This window comes from Solanum pennellii, chromosome 7 (assembly GCF_001406875.1).
Source record: "Solanum pennellii chromosome 7, SPENNV200".
Taxonomy (NCBI): domain Eukaryota; kingdom Viridiplantae; phylum Streptophyta; class Magnoliopsida; order Solanales; family Solanaceae; genus Solanum; species Solanum pennellii.
In genome coordinates this window covers 75348890-75370875 of record NC_028643.1, presented here as the reverse complement: position 1 = coordinate 75370875, position 21986 = coordinate 75348890, and the positions used below count along the sequence as shown (strand labels likewise).

At 30.1% G+C, this 21986-nt stretch overlaps 2 protein-coding genes across 4 annotated transcripts; one reads left to right on the top strand and one right to left on the bottom strand.

Moving 5' to 3' along the window:
• Nucleotides 1-2298: 2298 nt before the first annotated feature.
• On the top strand, nt 2299-7400 carry LOC107025903 (leucine-rich repeat receptor-like serine/threonine-protein kinase At1g17230). 3 transcript variants are annotated; one of them, XM_027918691.1, is made up of 4 exons: nt 2299-5146; nt 5225-6091; nt 6189-6572; nt 7186-7400. In XM_027918691.1, the coding sequence occupies exons 1-4, from the start codon at nt 3157-3159 to the stop codon at nt 7194-7196; spliced, it is 3252 nt and encodes a 1083-aa protein (XP_027774492.1). In that variant the 5' UTR covers nt 2299-3156; the 3' UTR covers nt 7197-7400. The 3 variants fall into 3 exon arrangements, with proteins under 3 accessions (XP_027774492.1, XP_015082171.1, XP_015082170.1); XM_015226685.2 differs by having other exon boundaries at nt 2299-5351; nt 5445-6091; XM_015226684.2 differs by having other exon boundaries at nt 2300-6091.
• Nucleotides 7401-9117: 1717 nt separating this feature from the next.
• LOC107024470 (serine/threonine-protein kinase WAG2) lies at nt 9118-10841 on the bottom strand. The gene has a single exon (XM_015225456.2). The coding sequence runs from the start codon at nt 10714-10716 to the stop codon at nt 9262-9264; it is 1455 nt and encodes a 484-aa protein (XP_015080942.1). The 5' UTR covers nt 10717-10841; the 3' UTR covers nt 9118-9261.
• Between the last annotated feature and the right edge of the window lie 11145 nt (nt 10842-21986).

The window sequence follows — 21986 nt, the reverse complement described above, 5'->3', positions numbered from 1 at the left end:
ATTTTTGATAAATGATTTATTTATATTAAATAAAAAATTTAATATAATATAAAGTTTGAGGTAAAACAATTGAATTTTATCGAATTAACTAGTTACCATCTTTAATTCCGTCCTGCTTTGAAGTTTGTTGGACGAAAAATAAGGTATGTTGATGAATATATTATATTGTTACATTCTAACTCGATTAAATTATGCAAAAGAAGTTGTTTTCCTAATCGCAATATACTTTAGTTTAAAGTAACTAACAAAAATGCTACACCAAATGTGTTTAACTTATTAATATTCAGTCATTTTTATCTATCACTTTAATATAAAAACTTTAGTCCAAGAAAATGTTTATTCCTTCACAACCTCAATTAACTTTTTTTTTTTTTATCCTTTGAGGTGATAGACTCAGATTTTCATAATGGAGCTTTAAAGTTCGAAATTTCTTATTTGTATTATTAAGAAAATTAAACCTTTTGAATCGAGTTTATTATATAGAACTTGAATAGTATAGTTTATACTTTCCTATGTTGATTTAAATTTTACCTCATCCATACAAAATTGTGGATTTTTTATCATTAAAAAATAAAAGCATATATTCATTTGTTACTCATTTCAAAGATATGGGTTATTTAGTTAAATACCCTTTATTATTTGTATTATCAAATAATTTTCTTAACAAGTGTGTTAAAATCTTAAATAATGTAAAACGGAATTAAAAAAGTAAAATTTACTTAAAAATTTTAAACGACAAATCTAATTGATTAGATATCATTCAAGTCATCAATCACCAGTGATTTAAAGGTAAAAATAAAATAAAATTATTTGGCGTCATTTGGATGAGAGTTTTATTAGAGAACTTTGATGCGTGCATACCACAAGCTACCTATTTTTTATTTATTTATTTTTTATTAAAGGTGTGTTCTGAAATACATTTTTCACAAAAAAATGATTAAATTTTTTCAATTCTATTAGTAAGTTTTTTTAGAAAATACATTTTTTATTTTTTAGGGAAGGAGGAAAATGACTTTGGAAAACAATTGAGAAGCCCTCATCTCCACTAACCCATACTCTTATCTCATCTTCGTTTTTCATAGTATTTATCTAGATTATATTTACATTAAATATACATAAAAAATATTTATTTTCTTAAAAAGTATTTTCTTTTTTGTATCGAACACACCTAAGTAAGAAAATTAATTTTTATGATTGAGACAAGATTGTTTGAACTTTTATTAATGTGCCTACCAAAATAACCTATATTTTTTCTGCCAAACCCATTACTGAAAGTTTGGCTTGTGGTAGGATACAATGTAACATTACATTTCTTTTCCAATTCATCCACCCACTACTAAATGGACTATATCCCTAACATGACTATTTTCTTTAAAGATATCATGACGTTTGTGGACTAGTTCCAATTTTGTAACAGGAAAAAAGATAAATTAGTGAAAAATCAAAGAGGCAATTAATTAGTCGTGATAGAGTGATAAGTATTTCTTCATTATTTAATTAGAGGTTTCGGTTTGAGTTTTAAAAATAAAATCAATTTTAATAGAAAGTGTTTTACTTTTAACAGTGGACTTTTTCGTCTGAATCTAAAATAATCTGATTAGAAAGTGAATAATATAGGACATCGAATGAAAAGCAAAAAGAGAAAAATTTTAAAAGAGAATTTGAGCTCAAAAATAAAATCGTCTTTTGATAGAAAGTGTTAAAGTGGATTTCTTGCCATGACTTTCTGAATTAGAAGAACCAGAAAGCAAATATCGAACATGAGATGGAAAGTGAAAAAAAATAAAAAGTAAAACTCGATTTGAGTCCCGAAAATATAATCATATTTGGTAAAGAGCGTTCTACTCTCCAAAGTAGACAAGTAGACTTTTTCGCCCTAATTTAAATTAGTCAAATTAGAAAATGAATACAAGTTATCACGTGAAAAATAAAAAATAAGAAAGTTAAAAAGGATGATTTGAGCAATTGGAAAATAAAGTTGTCTTCGGTAGGGAGTGTCAAAGTGGACTTCTTAGCCCAACTCTAAATTAGACATACCAAAAAAATAGAAACGTCCAGTGAAAAATGAAAAAATAAAAAAGAATAAATAAAAATTATTTATGATGGATACTGAATATCGAAAATTTAAAAAAAAAGTAAAAGAGGTAATTAGAGAAGTTGGAAATTCCAAGAGTCCTAGTGGAAAAGAATTCCACATCAAACAATCCCATATTGTTAGGCTTAAAAATAGTTGGCTAAAAGATAACTTCAAAGAAAAAATACTTCATATGACCAATCTCTATCTCTCTTTATTTCAACAACACTTAACATACATAGTGTAAAAAGCAACAGAATACTACTATTTGTGACCAACTAAGAGAATAAAATCATGATTTTTAGAATTACAACAAGAAAAAGATGGAAAATTAAGAGGAAGAAGAAGCAAAAAACAACAAGTGGTTAACAATTTTATCATCATCATCATCATATAGTTGTATTCATTCACATATCACACTCACATGTTCTAATACTCCTTCCATTCTGTAAAGTTCTAGTTGACTCTCCCTTTGTAGTCCTTTTCCATTTTCTTGCCTTATCAATCAATCAACTTTTTTTAGCCAATTCTTTTTCTCTGTCTTCACATCCCTTTTTTATCTTCTTATTTAATTTTTAGCTAAACCCCATTTCTTGATTTTTAGAATCTTGGTCTTTAGTCCTTTGCATGTCTTGAGTGGCATTATTTTTCAAGATTTCATTTTATAGCTTAACCCCATTTCTTGATTTGTAGTATTTTGTCTTTTGCATGTCTTGAGTAGCATACTATCCAAGATTTCATATTATAACTAAACCCCATTTCTTGATATTGTAAAATCTTGGTGATTTGCATGTCTTGAGTGGCATGTTTTTGTGGTCATTAAGGTTAAAACAATTCAAGATTTCATTTTTTTGATCTTTTGCTTCTTGAAATTTGGGTTGGGTTGTATACTGAGAGTTATGGGCCCTGGAATCTTAAAACTTGCTTAATGGTATCTGTTTCTTGGTCTGCCATTAGCTCTGTTACAACTTTTGGGCATTGCCATACTCATAAGTTTCCTAGTTTTCATCCATTAAAAAAAATATTGACATGACTTAGTGTAAACTAAACAGCATGTCATTCATGCTCTTTTATCCTTGGAAATGGCAAGTTATAGTAACTCTGCAATCCAACAGCATTTGTTATTTGTTCTGTTGATTCCTCTTTTCTTTACTGGTTTTGCTCAATCTTTAAATGAAGAGGGACTTATTCTTTTGGAGTTCAAAAAATCCCTTAATGATCTTGATAACAATCTTTCAAGTTGGAATACTTCAGACTTGAATCCTTGCAAATGGGATGGTGTTAAGTGTAGCAAAAATGATCAGGTGATTTCTCTCAATATCGATAATCGTAACTTGTCTGGTAGTTTATCTTCAAAAATTTGTGAACTTCCTTACTTGACAGTATTGAATGTGTCATCAAATTTCATTTCTGGTCAAATTCCTGATGACTTCGCGTTGTGTCGTAGTTTGGAGAAATTGAACCTTTGTACCAATAGGTTCCATGGAGAGTTCCCTGTCCAGTTATGCAATGTTACCTCACTTAGACAGCTTTACTTATGTGAGAATTACATTTCTGGTGAAATCCCTCAGGATATTGGAAACTTATCACTTCTTGAGGAGCTTGTTGTTTATAGTAACAATCTTACTGGAAGAATACCTGTTTCAATAGGTAAATTGAAAAGACTTAGGATCATCAGGGCCGGGCGAAACTATCTGTCTGGCCCTATTCCTGCTGAAGTTAGTGAATGTGATAGTTTACAAGTGCTTGGTGTAGCGGAAAATAGGCTAGAAGGGTCTTTCCCAGTAGAGTTACAAAGGCTTAAGAACCTCATCAACTTAATTCTTTGGGCTAACTCATTCTCTGGTGCAATTCCTCCTGAGGTTGGGAACTTCAGTAAGTTGGAATTACTCGCGTTGCATGAGAATTCATTCAGTGGACAAATTCCGAAAGAGATTGGAAAGTTAACTAATTTGAGAAGGCTATACATTTACACAAATCAGTTAAATGGAACAATTCCATGGCAAATGGGAAATTGTTTGAGTGCAGTTGAGATTGATTTATCCGAAAATCAGTTGAGAGGAAGCATTCCGAAAAGTTTGGGGCAGCTTTCTAATCTGCGGTTGCTTCACCTTTTCGAGAACAGATTACATGGGAAGATTCCAAAGGAGCTTGGAGAGTTGAAGCTGCTTAAGAATTTTGACTTGTCTATAAACAATTTGACAGGTAGAATTCCAGCAGTGTTTCAGCATCTTGCATTCTTGGAGAATTTACAACTTTTTGACAATCACCTCGAAGGTCCTATTCCGAGATTTATTGGCCTCAAAAGCAATCTCACTGTAGTGGACCTATCCAAGAATAATCTTGAAGGAAGAATACCTTCAAAGCTTTGTCAGTTTCAGAAGTTAACATTCCTCAGCCTCGGGTCTAACGAGTTGTCGGGCAATATCCCTTATGGCCTAAAGACTTGCAAGTCCCTCGAGCAGCTAATGCTAGGAGATAACCTGCTTACTGGGAGTTTTTCTGTTGATCTTAGCAAGCTGGAGAACCTTTCAGCTCTTGAGCTTTTTCACAATAGATTTTCAGGATTGCTACCACCAGAGGTAGGCAACCTTGGAAGGTTAGAGAGGTTGCTCTTGTCAAGTAACAACTTTTTTGGGAAAATACCCCCTGATATTGGAAAACTTGTGAAGCTTGTTGCTTTTAATGTTTCCTCCAACCGACTCACGGGCTATATTCCTCATGAATTAGGGAATTGTATAAGTCTCCAGAGGCTTGATCTTAGCAAGAACTTGTTCACTGGAAATCTCCCGGATGAACTTGGCAGGCTAGTCAACTTGGAACTGCTTAAGCTATCTGATAATAAGTTTAATGGAAAGATACCTGGTGGCTTAGGTAGACTAGCACGACTAACGGATTTGGAAATGGGAGGCAATTTCTTCTCTGGTAGTATTCCTATTGAGCTTGGCTACCTTGGAACTCTTCAGATTTCTCTGAATCTGAGTCACAATGCACTCAACGGATCGATTCCTAGCGACCTCGGGAACTTGCAGATGCTTGAAACATTGTACTTAAATGACAACCAGCTTATTGGTGAGATTCCAACTTCAATAGGGCAGTTGATCAGTCTGATAGTATGCAATCTTTCTAACAATAATCTTGTGGGATCAGTACCAAACACGCCTGCCTTTAAAAGGATGGACTCGAGCAACTTTGCTGGAAATGTTGGGTTATGCACGTCTGGTTCCATCCATTGTGATCCTCCTCCGGCCCCTTTGATCGCTACAAAGTCAAACTGGTTGAAACACAGTTCTTCTAGGCAAAAAATAATTACTTCTGTTTCTGCGACTGTTGGGGTGATCTCTTTGATATTGATTGTAGTTATATGCAGGATCATTAGAGGCCACAAAGCAGCATTTGTTTCCGTGGAAAATCAAGTAAAGCCGGATGACTTGAATGGTCATTACTTTCCACGAAAAGGGTTCACATATCAGGACCTTGTTGATGCTACTGGAAATTTCTCTGACAGCGCGATCATAGGAAGGGGAGCTTGTGGCACTGTCTACAAAGCTCATATGGCTGATGGTGAGTTTGTTGCAGTTAAAAAGCTGAAGCCGCAAGGAGAAACTGCGAGTGTTGACAGCAGCTTCCAAGCTGAATTATGTACTCTTGGTAAGATAAATCACAGAAATATTGTCAAGCTATATGGTTTTTGCTACCATCAAGATTGCAATCTTCTCTTGTATGAGTACATGGGAAACGGAAGCCTCGGGGAAGTACTTCATGGGAATAAGACAACTAGTTTACTAAACTGGAATAGCAGGTACAAAATTGCCTTAGGAGCTGCTGAGGGACTATGCTATTTGCACCATGACTGTAAGCCACATATCATTCACAGGGATATAAAATCGAACAACATTTTGTTGGACGAATTGCTTGAGGCACATGTTGGAGACTTTGGCTTGGCAAAGCTAATTGACTTCCCTTACTCAAAATCCATGTCCGCAGTTGCTGGTTCATACGGCTACATTGCCCCTGGTAAGACCGGTCTTGCGGCACTGAAAACGGTACACTATATTAGCATAACTTAAATACAGAAGCTAACTAAGTTCTTGCTTTTTTTTCTTTCTTTCAGAATATGCATACACAATGAAAGTGACAGAGAAATGCGACATCTATAGTTATGGCGTTGTTTTGCTGGAATTGATTACTGGTAGGTCTCCAGTTCAACCCCTCGATCAGGGAGGCGATTTGGTGACTTGTGTAAGGAGATCAATTCATGAAGGAGTGGCACTAACTGAGCTTTTTGACAAAAGACTGGATGTTAGTGTTGCAAGAACAAGAGAGGAGATGTCTCTAGTTCTCAAAATTGCTATGTTCTGCACCAATACATCCCCTGCCAATAGGCCTACTATGCGAGAAGTCATCGCCATGCTGATTGAAGCCCGGGAATCTGTGTGCACTTCACCACCATCACCATCCTCCGAAACTCCTCTGAGTGAAGCTGATGCTAATAAAGGTACATAAAAACATTTTCCTCGTTAACTTTCAATCTTTACAGTCAAACCTCTCTATAACAGTCATCTTCTATAACAACATTTCACTATAACAGACGTGTTCCCTATGTAACCGATTTTTCATGTTATGTTACATCACATGTTCTCTATAACAACATTTCGCTATAGGATCCAAATATTGGAACAGCTAACACAGTTATACAGATGTTTGATTGTATATCATTTAAACACATATTGATCGATACCTGCGTTTATAGCAGCCCCAAAAGAAAGGATATCTCATTTTTCATGTCCATAATTCTAAGTTTAGTTAATAATAAAAGGAATTATTCTATACTGCAGGGATGTTCACAAAGAAAAATCAGCTAAATCACATACATGTCTGTTTACTAACAAGAACCAGTTTCTACATTTTTTTAGTAGCATTTCTGTATTCATGCCATACATGTCTGGTAATTTCGATTCAGAATGTTGCGCGAACTCTCCATAATATCATCAAACACTACTTTCGGAAGATCTGACATGCATCGAGTGATATTTTTAAAGTCGGAACAACATAGATTCAGATTATCATCCATAGAAAACTAAAATGCATCCACTTTATGTTTTCTGCAGGTTCTAATTAACCAACTATAGACCAAAAAAAAACAGAAAATTGAAGTTGTGGCTCATCTCAAGCTCTGCCAAATTTGTAATAGAGTTAGAAGCATCTCATTATTCATGTATACACACAACTACCTTTGATACCATACTTCCCCTCTAATAATTATAGTTGGCATTTCTTATCTATTTATCTTCTAATTATAATATCTACTTTTATGATCTGTCTACACATTAACTGCCTAATTAGTATTCAGTTACTAATCATTTGGTTATTTTTGAAATATATCTTATAATATATAGTCAGAGTTGGCATTCTTGGTTTCCATAAAAAACATATTTTATGCTTGGATTAACGGATATACAATCAGACCTCTTTATAATAGCGCGTTTGTCAGGATTACTGTTGGCTATTATAGTAAATGGACATCAGATCTTATCAGCTAATTGTTATATATAAGCAAAAACTATCTTTTTATGTGAAAACAAAATTTCCAATTTTTATGTGCAATTTTGACTATATAGTTAGTAATATTAATGATAAATGTTACTTTCTAGTAAAGGGACCATTGTTATTAGTCTCACAACTTGTAACTTAATTTTTTGCAAAAAATTCTTGTGGTCGGTTGATGTTGAGCTGTACTAGCAACTTTTATTTAATATGCAAATAGGCTTTATAATTAATTATAGACCTTCTGGAATAATTAGGTTTCTATCCATTCTTAAATTATTTTACTAGTATTAATTTGGTCCCTTCTCCCAGTTACCATCCACCAAAGTTAGGTTTCATATTATATTAATTAATAATAATAATTAACAATAATAATAAATATTGCTGACTAATTATAAGTCAAAACCTTGGAAACCCATATGCAATTTGCATGAATTATGGTATCATACCATATTGCTCCCACATGCCATCATATGTTCATGTTTAGTTTGATGTCCCACGTTTAACTGTTAATTATCTGATACTCGTAAATATCACGATCAATGATCTATAGCCTTTTATCATAAAAACTGAAATGAACGTCTAGCTATTCATATTTGGAGAAGAATCAACATAATAGCTAATAGCATAATTAAAAACATATTTAAATGAAGTATAAAAAAACAATCAATATGATTCTTTGATTTTTTTTATCATTTAATATATAGGTAAGCTGTACATTTTTTTATTCATACTTGATATAAATAAAGACGGTAAGAATTTGTTTAATTTCAATGTGTCATAATAATGTTTTCCAGCATAAGTAAAGTTTTCAATAACATAAAGATTGATCAATAATATCAAGACATCATTATGATGAGCATATTCACTTCTAACAGGAGTTTACAATTTTAAAAAATGGGACAAAATCATTCATTTAATTATTAAAATATCATATTACAAACTCATCATTAGCATATGTGAGGAATATCATGCTAAAGAACTTTTTTTTTCTTTTCAATGGCATATTTTACAAAATTACCAAACATTTTTTGTCCACCACCAACAACAAATGACAACATGGAAAGCAATTAGGAGTTTTTTTTTTCTTTTTCTTTTTTTTATAAAATAAGATTATATTGTTGCTAGGGGAATAAAAGGAAAGGAGACAATCATATTTAATCAAAGATATTTTTGTCAATGTATATATATAAAAATGTAATTTAATGAAGTGAAAATTCATTTTGATTGCCATGTTTTACTCGGAATAACTTTTTTATATATCTTTTCGTAAGATAGTAGTTAGGTTTACGTATATTTTATCTGTTGTTGTTGTATCTGTGATGCTTATCCCTATTTTGAGAAGAAAAATGCTTATAGATAGATTATAAAGTTGGAGTAAATGAGAAAAACATGTAAAAAAAAATTACAGAAGCAAATAATACATAATTAAAGAAATACTTTTTCTTCCATAACTTTCTTTTTCATTTACAAATATGTATGAAATTTCCTTAAAAAAGGAAACAAACCAAAGAAAAAGAAAAAAATTTGAACATCTCCCCCCAAAATTGATGTTCTCTAACTCCTCCTTTACAAACTTATACCCAAAAAAAGGGGAAAAAATAACAATATAAATGGTTTTACAAAAGGTTGAAATGGATTTAAGCACATTTTCTAACCTTGTGATTAGTATGACAATAATAATTGTGATTAGAGTTTAAATTGTACTTAGATCCCTTAATCCTCATTAGATAACCCAATTTTTTCCATAGACACCGCCTTCTTATTCTTGGTGATGATGATAATCCCGTCACGTGACTCACGTGCGCCTTACTCTTCGTCCTTTTTATCGTTATTCCCCGTACTTCCGGCGGCCGGTAAGTTCTGATCAACGGCCATTTTATTCCGGAGAAGAATGGGTGACGTTTAATATCCGTTGCACCCCTGGTGCATCCTAGCCTCTTCCTTGGATCCTTAACTAATAATTTCTCTATTAAATCTCTCAATTCAGCTTCTTCTCCTTGAGTTTCGTCTACGTAAAACTTCACTCCTTTGCTTGATGCTATATTGCGCAGGGTAGACTCTTTACTGCTTCCTTTAAACGGCGTCGTACCGTACAACAACTCGTATAGTAACACCCCAAACGCCCACCAGTCTACACCATTGCCGTGGCCGGCGCCGCTGACGAGCTCCGGCGCTAAGTATTCATGAGTCCCGACGCATGATCTAGAAAATGCAGATGTTGGCTCTGAGACGAACTCGGTCACTGTTTCTTCCCGTTGCCGGTCACCGTAACAACTGTTTCTTCTTCTTCTTCTAGATCCTTCTAGAACACGGGTAGTGAAATCTAATCTTGGGGAAACTTCGGATTTAAAACATAAATCAAAATCGGAAAGCATAATGTGACCATCTTCACGAATAAGTATGTTTTCAGGTTTCAAATCACGGTAAACGATTCCGAGAGAATGCAGATACTCTAGTGCTATGAGTACCTCAGCTGCGTAGAATCTGACTGAATCAACCGGTAAGCGGTTACCAGGTTGTTTTCGGAGCAAGGAATGGAGATCCCCATTAGGGCAGAAATCGATTAACAAGCAAGTATAATGTGAAACTTCTAAATGAGCGTAAAGTGTAGGTAGAAAAGGGTGATCTAAAGAGGAGAGAATCTCCGCCTCCGTTTGAACATGAGAAATCTTCTTCGCTGTAAGCGAATCCCGGTCGATAACTTTAAGGGCAAAATTAGCATGGTCATAATCCCTGAGACGGCAGAGGAAAACTCGGCCGAGATTTCCAGACCCAACAAGGCGGTGGAGTTTAAGGTGGCGGAGATGGAGAGCGCCATCGGAGGAAAGGGTGGTCACCGCCTTAATAGCAGACCAATTCGGGTCGTGCTGGCGGTGTGCACGGCGGTGAAAATTGGGGATTTCTGCAGATGGATTGTTTGTTGACGACGTACATGAAAGACGATCGTTGAAGCTCAATGTAAGACTACTACGAGCTAAACTGCTTCTCGCACTGAGTGTACGATCCGTTGTGGTGGTAGTGATGGAAGCACAACTTGTGAAACTTAGATCAAGATCAGAATCTGGTGGATAAAGAGCATCTAATTCTTCCATTTTTGTGTTCAGAGAGAAAACTTTGTGCTTTCTGTTTTGTTTAGCTTTTGGAAAAATGTTGGTGAGTTTATAAGAGGGAATGGCACTACATTTTATAAAGAAGAATCAAATGACTCAACGGGAATGATAAGTATTTTTTAATCGAATTTTAATATAAATATAAAAAAAAAATATAAAAAAAATAGAATCAAATGAAGAGGGGACATATAATTAATGTTAATAACGTGGTTGGTTGACCCAACAAGAAGAGAGATAGAGACAAAGGAAAGAAAGAGAGTGGTAACAAAGTTAGGTTATTTATAAAAGTTGACTTATAATGGAGATAATTTAATTAAGAGAGAATAAAATGGAAGGATGCTTCTTACCTTGTTGGTGATAAGGAGTTTAGAAAAGTAATGGAAGCCGCCTAATTGACATTGGGATCTCTGCATTAACACTATATTATAAGGTTGATTTTATAATGCACTATGTCAAGTTTAACTAGTCGTTATTGAGTGTCGATGACTTTACTCGAGCTCGTCGCACCAGGCAAATTTGATGTGAGTTACTTTTTTCTATGTAACTTGAAAATTATCGCATATGAGAGGAATTTATTTTGTTTATCTAAAAGTTAGCAATTGTAAATTTTATTTATCATGAAAAATAAATAAATTATGTATACTATGTTTTTAAAGCATCTTTACATCAAACTAAGTTCAACATTATCATTATTTTAGATTACTAAACGATGAGATTGAGAAAATGAATGAATATAAACCTCGTTATAAATTTAAAAAACATCTTGTTATCGTTTTAGTCAGAGTTTCACGTCTAAAAAATAACTTAAGTTTACTTAACATGTGTTTGCATAAACCAAAAAAAATGCTATATAGGTTGAGTTTTCACATTGGCTAATTAAGGATGTGATTATTTTTTTATGTGAATTCAAATAATTTTTACCTTATGAGTTAGTATAAGAATTAAATTAGATCCAACATAAATTTCTTTATCATAATATAGGAATTCATTTCGGTTTAATTCTTGATTCACACAGTATTGATCATTCATATATCACATACAGGGGCGGATCCACGTTGGGTCCAAGGTTCACTCGAACCCCCTTGATAAAAAAATACACGATATATATAAAGTAAATTTTCTGTATTTTATAAATATATATATTTTGAATCCCCTAAAAAACAAATAGAAATAGATGGTTCAATGGCAAGTCCACTGAATATTAAGTAGCACGCCCTTAATTTGAGTTTCTGAAAACATCCGAGTCTGCCATTGATCATATTCACGCTCTAGTTGTCGAGTTCGAATATGCGAAGAGGTATCGAGTACTTGCATTATTAGATAATCCGATTAACTTGTTTGAATTATCTCTTAACTCCTAAGTTAAGTAAAAACAATGAATCGAGCTACATATAGTAGAAGACGTAGAAACCCTTATTTGTTTCACAATCAAATAACTTCTTTTTTTTTTAAGAAAAATATAAGTACATTTATGAAACTACCGTGCGGCAACGGCGTTTAGCGTATAGAGTGGGTAAGAAAAATGAAGACTTTTTATTTTATTTTTTTGGCTTTGCATGGTGTGTGAGTCTATAGTCTACGTTTCTCACTGATCTAATTATTGTCCTTTTTCTTCTTTTTTTAACAATAAATAATAAATTTTGAAAACTGACTTCCCACAACTTATAATAAATGAATAATACTTTGTTCATACAGTGTAGGAGTAGTAAATGAGTTCTCTGAATTCAGACTATATATTAAAATAGTTGCAGTTAAAAGCAGATGATCTTGGGATTTGTATTCTCCAATCAATTATTTTTTTTTAGTTCTATGTCTACCATTATAGATAACTTTCAGAATTTTCCTAGATTGCTAGAAATTATAATTATATTACTCGATTTTTGACCTTTATTAATAATAAGTTCTTAATTATTAAAAATATTGCATTCTTGTACAATAATATTCTTGTTCATTAGTAATTTTTTTCATCGATTGTTTATTGTATTATTATTGTTTCGCTCTCGTAGATTCACTTTTACAAAATAATAATAAAATTTATGTACACTTTATTTTCTATAAATTTTATTTACTGAGATTCCACTGAATATTCAATTATTCTTTTTATAACATTCTTATTGTTAGCTAGGTAGAATAGATATATAATACATGCATATGATTTTACGAACTATTGAAAATGGAGCAATTATACTCGCCTGACTCCACATTAGATGTAAGCTATCAAATTTGGATTCGTACATTACCATCATTTTAGGGTTAATGAATTTTTTTTCTATTTATAAGAACTCGAATACAAGATATCTAATTAAAAATAGAAGAGGATTCAATTATTTTATGATAACTCGTATTGCTATTTACAATTATTATCAATTAATTATCAGCCATTTTTCGACAAGATTTAGTTTCAAATATTTTGAAACTCTTCTAAGTCATGCAGACATATCTAATCACGCTTAAAAATAGAGTTGATTTTTCGGCATTAATCACAAATCAGTACAATAAAAATGAAACTATTGATACATCTTTTCCAATTATGGAGTAGTACTTTTGAAATAGTGTAAAAAAAATTATTGGTGCAAATTAAAATAAATGGCCAAAAGCATATGGTTATCTTAATCACACGTGGAATATGTTTGCTGTTACATTATCTTAGACTAGATTTGCATGGTAGAAAAATAAAAAAAATGGTAGGAAGTCTTTTCATAGAATATAATTACAATTTTTTAATTTAAATACAGTCGAATTATTTTTTATAACTGTAGTTCCTTATAAAATTATTTTTTCTCCTTTTTTCATAATTAATTTTTTCACATTATATAATTTCTTTAGTAACACTCTACTTATATCAATAATGACATTCATTATGATAGTTCACTTTTGTAAAATTCTCTCTTAATAACATAATATTCACATGTAGTGTAAATAAAAAATTATAAAAATAAAATATTTATAATAATCTTATTAATGTAATGCATATAGTAAATCTCAAGATACTAAAAAGTAAAAAATTATATTTAAGTAGTATCCATAAGTTATATGGTCCTAACTTCACTAGAAAATGTTACTAATGTTTACTTTTTCGTATTCGGTCCTTCTAATTTTACATAGTTAGATTTATAATAACTAAATAAAATCTATACGGTGATATACATATATCTTCTCATACAAACTTTGTCATTATTAAAAATATTTTAATTATATTGAGTACTAATTATTTTCACATTTCCCCCAAATAAATCTTGGAAATCTTTTGCTTATATATCATAGACTCTAAAGTCTAAACAATATCCCTTATAGAACGGTGCCATAATTAGGAGTTGTTCCTAATTCCCCCATCATTGATTGAACACTTGATAAAATCTTAATTAGAGTTTCTATAATTGACAATTAATTGTACCAATAATTTTATATTTAATATAAAGGTTTCGTACGAGTTTTATTGAGCCAATGAAACAAAATTAGTCTATATTTGATTTAGAAAACTCATTGTTATACACAATTTTTTTAAAGAAAAAAACAAATCATATTAATTGAAACAAAAGAATATATATAGTAGTCATGATATTATTCAAACCTTATTTGATAAGATTTTAGATTTATATATAATTATTAATACATTTTATTTAATATTACGTTGTATAATTAGTACATAGATATAAATAATGATATTAATAATAAAATATAATGATATTAATAATAAAATGAATATTAATATACTTATAAGCAAGATTAAAGATAGTTGTTCTTCATATATCAAATAAAATCGTCGATAAAAAATAATTTTAATATAATTTACTTTATTAAATGATACGTAAAATAATTTTTGTATTAATTGAAAAATTATTGTCGAAAGTTACCGGACCCAACGCCAGTGTCATTAGGCAGACGACTTTGTGCCACTAACCCATTAAGAATATAATTAAGAACTCGTTAATTAAATAAATTAACAAAAAAAACTACTTAAACTTAAATAATTTTAATTAGAGAAGAACCCCAGATATAGAAAGTGGCCAGGTTAATGGACCCACGTGATGGGGCCCAAAATCATGGGACCCAGTTGGAAAGTTTATACGATGCTGTCTGCCACGTGGTGAACACTGGGCCCTACACTATCACTACTATCAGCTTCAATCTCTGTAATAAAAATGAATAGAATAATAATAATAATAATAATAATAATAATAATAGTACAAAACAAACTAAAATAAAATAGTCTTTCACTCATTATTCGTCAATAATAATGGCCCCTTACCTATTGAGTTAATGCTTAATAATTCATCAAATTATTAAATAAATTTTTAAATAATTAAAGTAATGTACCAACCTGCCATTGGCACGTGATAGAGACCTGAATTTGCCAGTCCTATTTTATTTTTATAAAAAAAATTAAATAAAATATTTTTGTTTAGGCAATAAAAATAATAACTTGAAAAATTGATGTTTCCCTCTCTTTTTTTCCTTTTTTCTCAGTATGTTTCCCTCTCAAGTCTCAATTACTGTATTAGAATGTGATTTCAGTCAAAGTGTCTAAATTGTGGCCCCTTATTTCTCATCCTAAAATTGATATTTAAATTATTTTCGTGGTTTCAATTTATTTACTTTAATAACATTCAATACATATTTAAAAATAAAGAGTTCTTATTATTTTTAATCTTAACTAAAAGTATATGTATGCATTGAAATATTTTTGAATCTTATGGATTTAGATATATTAAAAAAAGAGTTACTTATATTGAAGAACTAATTTTTTAAAAATATTTTAACATATTTATTAGATTTATTAATATACTATTATTGTTTATATTACTTGACTCCTAGTTCTATAAAAAGATGTTTTCTTTTGCTAGTCTGATTTGATAAATAAAGAGATTTTTATTATATATATATTTTTGGTTCTATTCTTAGTATTAAATAATTATAATAATAGTAAAATTTAGAATTTCAAAGTATTATTAATAAAGTTAATTTAGTAATACACTCCCAACGAAAGCATTTTAAAGGAATGAGTCAAGTTAATACGAGGTAAATAATATAAAACAAAAAAATATATAATCTAAATTAAAATTATTGAGTTCAGTCAAACCTCCAATATTTCTGATATTTGCTACATTTAGTATGATGTCAATTAGAGAGTTGACACGTGAATAAGGTAAGAAAAGAACTTATCAAAGGTTAAATCTTAGGGTATATTTAGTAGGTTCCAATTAAGTATGTATCCAAACTCTTACAATTCATTTGCCTAGGGAATACGTTATATTGTTATATATTTTTAATATGGATTTCATATAAAATAACACTACAATCTTGAGATAAATTATTTAGTGATTTTATCTCAGTTAAATATGGAATAAACTTATCCTGGAATCAATCTTGAGATAAGTTATCTCTTATCCCTCATATCAAACAAGCTCATTATTGATAGAGCCACATATGGTGTGATTTCTCTTTTATAAGAACATTATATCACAGTGAAATTTCTGTTTCGACCGTCATTATTTTAAAATGTCTATGTATGTGTGTATAATCACTCCAAGTTTTCACTATATCTTTATCTTCCCCACCCCCACCCCCACCCCAACCCAAAATAACATTTTATTTGTTGCAAATACATGTGCCTACTTGTATGCCTTTGCATTATAACCTCAACATGACACAATGTTGGCTATAGGAATATACATGAAAGGCATGTGACGTTGTATGTCCCTCCCCCTATGGGCTCCAGATCATTGGGCCAACCACTAAATATCAAGATTTAATCATTGGGCCCTTATGATTAGTAAATGGGCCGATAGAGACAACTATTTAGTAAATTATTATTTTATTATTTTTTTGTAATTGAATCTTTTTTAGAGTAAATTTAGATAAATTATGATGATAATTTAGATGGTGATATAAAATTTTATAAACGTTAGACGACATTTTGTACTTCGTTGGTCCCAAGGGCAATAGTTGTACAACTTTTAAAACATGAAAAAATTATAAGTGACGATTTTGCATAAATCGACCTATTTTCTTGCAGTTTGTCGGATGTGATTAAAAAGAAATTCATTTTTAAGAAAGTTATTTTACTTGCAATTATTTTTATTAGCTTTATATTACTTATTTGTTATTAAACATTATCAATAATATTTTGCACTAATTTTAATCAAAATACTCCCTGATTTGCTAGGTTATTTTTAATCCTTGATGGAATATATTTGTGCATGGCTCAACTTTTATTTTGAAACCTTAGAAATGTGAACAAGAGTATTAAAGGGGAAAATGTGGTTCGATATACAAAATATTTCGTACTAAGAAAATTTAGGGAAGGGTAACAAAATTATTTTTTTATTCAATAGATTACGAGTTTGAGTTGTGAAAGCAGTCATTAATGTCTATATTAGAGTAGACTGTCTATATCACATGATGTGATATTGATAGTCTACTCTCATATAGACATTTTGACTGTTTTTCATAACTCAAACTCGTAATCTACATATAAAAAAAAATAATTTTACCTGTTGCTTTAATAGTTCTATAAAAAAAAATTAGGCTAAACCAGTTTTGGTCTCTCTTTTGTAATGATGCAATGTATCAATTTACAATTATGAGAAGACTAATCACATGTAGAATACTCATATTATTAAACACCAATTACTAAACAATATCATTACTGTCAAACTCAATTAATATATTTATAAAAAAAATAAGATAGTTTTCTTCTGATCCCTTTATGCTTCCCCACATTGCCACATGCAATAACTTAAAATTTTCAACTTTGTATTTATTTAATCATCTCTTATAAACTCCTAATGATTGGTTAGTTCCTTCACTAATTTAATTATATTATTATTGCGCAGACAATGAGTAGAAGGGAAAAGGGAGAATACAAAGAACCAACGACCTTAATAACAACCACAACTACAAAAGATGCTCATATTTAGACTCTTTTTGTTATTTTTCTTCGTCTAGTGTCAGATATTTATATTAGAGTTTTGATTGATTTAAATTTGTGACGCGTAAAATCTATTTGAGTAAAAAAAAATTTATTGCAATTTTTTCATCATAGCTAAAGTTCAAACCTGAAACGTCTGATCAAGGGTGAAGGCATCCCAATAGTGGTTGAGTTAGAGACCAAGGTACACGTTCGACCGACTAACTTTTGTCTAAACATTATATTTGTCTTTTAAAAAATTACTTGATACGTATAAATTTTAAATTTTGGCTTCGCGACTGGTTTGTATGCATTCATACTACCAGAACCCTAATTAGTGGTATATTTTGACTCTTTCAATAAAGAGAAATGACTTAAAGAGACTATATAGAGATTGTGTCAAATTAATTTTGTTCTATCAAATACAGTTGGCTTTGAGCTTCTGTTTGTCTGTTGCCCCACCAAATTATAGATTCATTGAATTGTCAACTAACAGACAACCCATGATTGGCAATAGATTAATTAATTTATTAAAAAGTGTCCCTAAAGTTTTTAAAAGGTTACAATTAATTAAGAACAAAATCATCAAATTCCAAGTGAATAAAGTTTTTATGTAGTAGTTGTTATAGTTATATAAGAAGAGCCTCTTATCTATGATGTTCAATTTATTGAAGAAGAAAAGGACTAATGTCTTTTGTGTTGTGTTGTCTATGGGGTAGAAATAAAGCATAATTGTTACAACTTCACAAAGTTGTAGATGCAATAATTTTGGAGTGAAAATGACATTCACATGGTGCAAATTAAATTTCTCAAAAAAAAAAATTGTTGTTATTTCAATAAGTACATTAAAGTACTGAATTGATTTAGACTATGTGTTAAGAGTCTGATTGATTTCTCAAATGTCACTCAATTAATAACTGTTGAAACTGATCTTCTTCTCGATTTCAATTATTTCAACACAAACAGTAATTTTATAAAATAATAAATACTAAATAAAATATTTTGATTTAATTGTGATATATAAGACTGATATAATCAAATGTGAAATTAGTACTCGTTGTCAGAAGCAACTAGGGGTGTTAAATGACCTAGGCTAATTTAGACAGGTGAAAACAAGCTAAGTTAGTAAATGGATTGTTCATTCACACGTAGCACGCTCAATGATTACATGCGTTGAAATGGAACGAGTTAAATGGGCTATGTAATAGATCATAACCAATATTAACACAATCATTTTTTCACCTGTGGGGGGCATATTTTCTCAAAAATATTATTGATGAAAAATTTCATGGATCATTTTAGGTTACATAGATATATTAACATTCCTTTTAAATGAATTGAGTCAAACGGATCTAAGTAGATTAAACTGATAAATGAACGAATCATTAAATCATCAAAACTTACAAGAATAATGTTTTCATGGACAAATTTTACCCTTATGTAACTATTGATTTTACAGATATCTTAAAATGTAATATTTCATCAATTGCAAGATTTTTATTTATATAAAGTACAGACATGATTTTGTAATGAAGATTGCATGAGCTGTGTGAACTAATGTAAATGATGTGTTAGTTATTTACAGACAAAGCTGAATTAGCATTGATCTTGTCTCAGGTAAACTTAGGCACAACATGTCATAAAATCCAATCATTGATCAAACTCTATTTTTATACATAGAAGATGGGTTGGAATAGCAACATTTTTGTTCTCATACTGCCACATAATCAACGGCTTAATTCAAAACAAATAATATCACATTATATTAAACATATTTTTAATTTCTTTAAATATAATAACTGATATTAGAATCGATTAATCGGTGAAATGAATATGAACAATGACAAGTAATGATGTGAAGCCCAAATTTCGAGAAAAAAATATTTAATTTTACCTACGTAATATTGAAAAGCAAAACCCAAATCAATTTTCATTTTAAAAAAAAACATTAATTTAATTTAATTATCCTTTTCTATTCTGTAATCTCAATTTAAAATTGTTATGATTTTCCCTGATCTTCTCTTATAATTAGCTAGAATATATCCTTTTTTGGGGAAAAAGTCTTTTCCACATTTAACTAATTTTTTCTTGGAGGAAATCTTTTGTATTTCTAAAAAAATTGAACATCTTTTTGTTCTAACATAACATCCAGTAGATTATTTCTCACGCTTTTGTTAGGGATATTAAATGTCATATATATAAGTCAATTGATTAAATCATATTAATCAAATCACTACATATCTTTTAGTATACCTTCTTTGTCGTTTAATTTAACACCGTTTAAGTTTTACTTTTATTAGCTTCAGCAGGATCCAAAATTATTTTTATCTCAATTAAAATTGGTATTATACGAAGCGTAAATTTTAAAAGTAGCAACGATAAAAATTATATTAGCGTTCTATAGCTACAGTTTTACTATTTCTTCTCCATAATCAAAGTATGTTTGCTATGGAGCATTTGATTTATATAAATCGCAACGATTTGTATATATTGGACACTAATTCATCTGTCTCTATGAAAATTGGGTTTCTACATGTATAAGTTCTCTGTGTTAGGCTAGAGTGGCAAGTGAGATTGGAAGAGAGAGGCGAGCGAGAGAAGACAAAGAGTGGAAAGAGGTGGATTGTATATGTATATCTGTTAGATAATTGTATATATATAATTACTATGTATATGTATCAATGATTGTGTTTATATGTCCGTATAAAATTAGAATTTGTATACAATTAAATCGAGTTAAAACATTTGTATTTGTATATAAAATCTCTCTCTTACTTTATACAAACGCAAATTATGCATCATGTTCTATATGATTGTGTTTGTATAAAGTGAAAGAGAGAAAGACAAAAGAGAACTGGGCAGAAGAAGATTTGTATTTGTGTAATTATAAGTGCATAGAACAGAGAAATATGTATATGTATATATACAATCTCTCATTTCATTACAAATTAATATACATTTGTGTTTGTATAAAGTGAGAGAGGCGAAAAAGAGTTGACTGAAAAAAGGAGAGTGGGAAACGAGATTCCAAAAGAGGGGAGAGAGGCGAATGGAAAGAAGTTTGTTGTGAATTGAAATTTAATGAAACTATAGTTATAACAGTTATTTTAAATTAATAGTTTGTTATAATTCACAATTTTCTCTTATACGAATATAAATAGTTAGAGAAATTAATCCTTATATAGTGCAATTGCATAAAGCCCAATGTATATTTGGGAAAGTTCAATCAAAAGTTCAGCAACGAAAGCCCAGATTGAGCCCAAAAGGTATATTTAAGAATTAAATTAGTAGGCTTGATCCACATATATGCTCCTAATTTTTGTCTCTCAAATTTATATTTTTGTTATTCTTTGTTTTTCATAATTTTGAGTAATAAAAAAGTGTCCAAATGAATTTTAATGTCGAATAATAAATAATTCTTTATGAATCATAAGTTTATATTTCCACATCAATAATAATATTACATAAATTATGTCCTAGAAAAGACATTATTATATCGAACTACATACCTTAAATTCTACAAAACTTGTATAGAGTGAGATAAAAGTATAACAAAATAAGCTAATTCTACACAACTTATGTTGAGAATAATTTTTTTAATAAAAAAAGGACAAATAGATTTCTTTTTATAATTTCAATAAAAAATAATTCTTTTTTTATCGTACGTATAAAACGCCAAAAATTACTCCTAAAATTTTTTTTCCTAACCCCCAAACACACCCTATCAGAGTTATCTTCCTATTTCTTCAAACTATATAATAAGAATTAATGTTCTAGAAATTCAAAAGTGTATTACACGTTCCTACGTAGTTTTCAAAACAACGGGTTGATTCAAACTATGGTCAAATTATATATTATTTGTCTCATATAATCTATCGTTATTTTTAAAATTAGGTATTTCAAATAATTTATTATTTAAAATTTGTTATATAAAATAAATTATTATTTTTATTTCATCTTAAGTAATAATTATATGTGAAGATTATAAGTACCTCAATAAGATAAAATATATTTTAAGACATAACTAGCATAAAAAGACAATCAAAAAATGTGAAATGGTGAATCAGGACTTTTATCTTTTAAATGGAGGTTTCAGATTCAAATATTTTACACGCATAAAAAATAATTAAATTTCAATATGAATACAAAACGCTCAATAAAAACGAAAACAACAAACATAAAAAGTCAAATCTCCCATTTCTTTTTCATTTTACCAAATTTGATCCTCCATATTACTTGAAGAATCAATAAAAATGGTATTATTAAGTAAAAAAATTAATTTAATTTCCAATTCAATATGCCACGTAAGCAAATCCCAAAGCTTTCTATTGGTTAAAAAACG

Bases quoted from the DNA above. Each gene is read 5' to 3' on its own strand.
- LOC107025903 (XM_015226684.2), top strand. From the start codon at position 3,157: ATGGCAAGTTATAGTAACTCTGCAATCCAACAGCATTTGTTATTTGTT. The intron at 6,092-6,188 runs GTAAGACCGGTC...TCTTTCTTTCAG, and splicing joins ATACGGCTACATTGCCCCTG to AATATGCATACACAATGAAA.
- LOC107024470 (XM_015225456.2), bottom strand. From the start codon at position 10,716: ATGGAAGAATTAGATGCTCTTTATCCACCAGATTCTGATCTTGATCTA.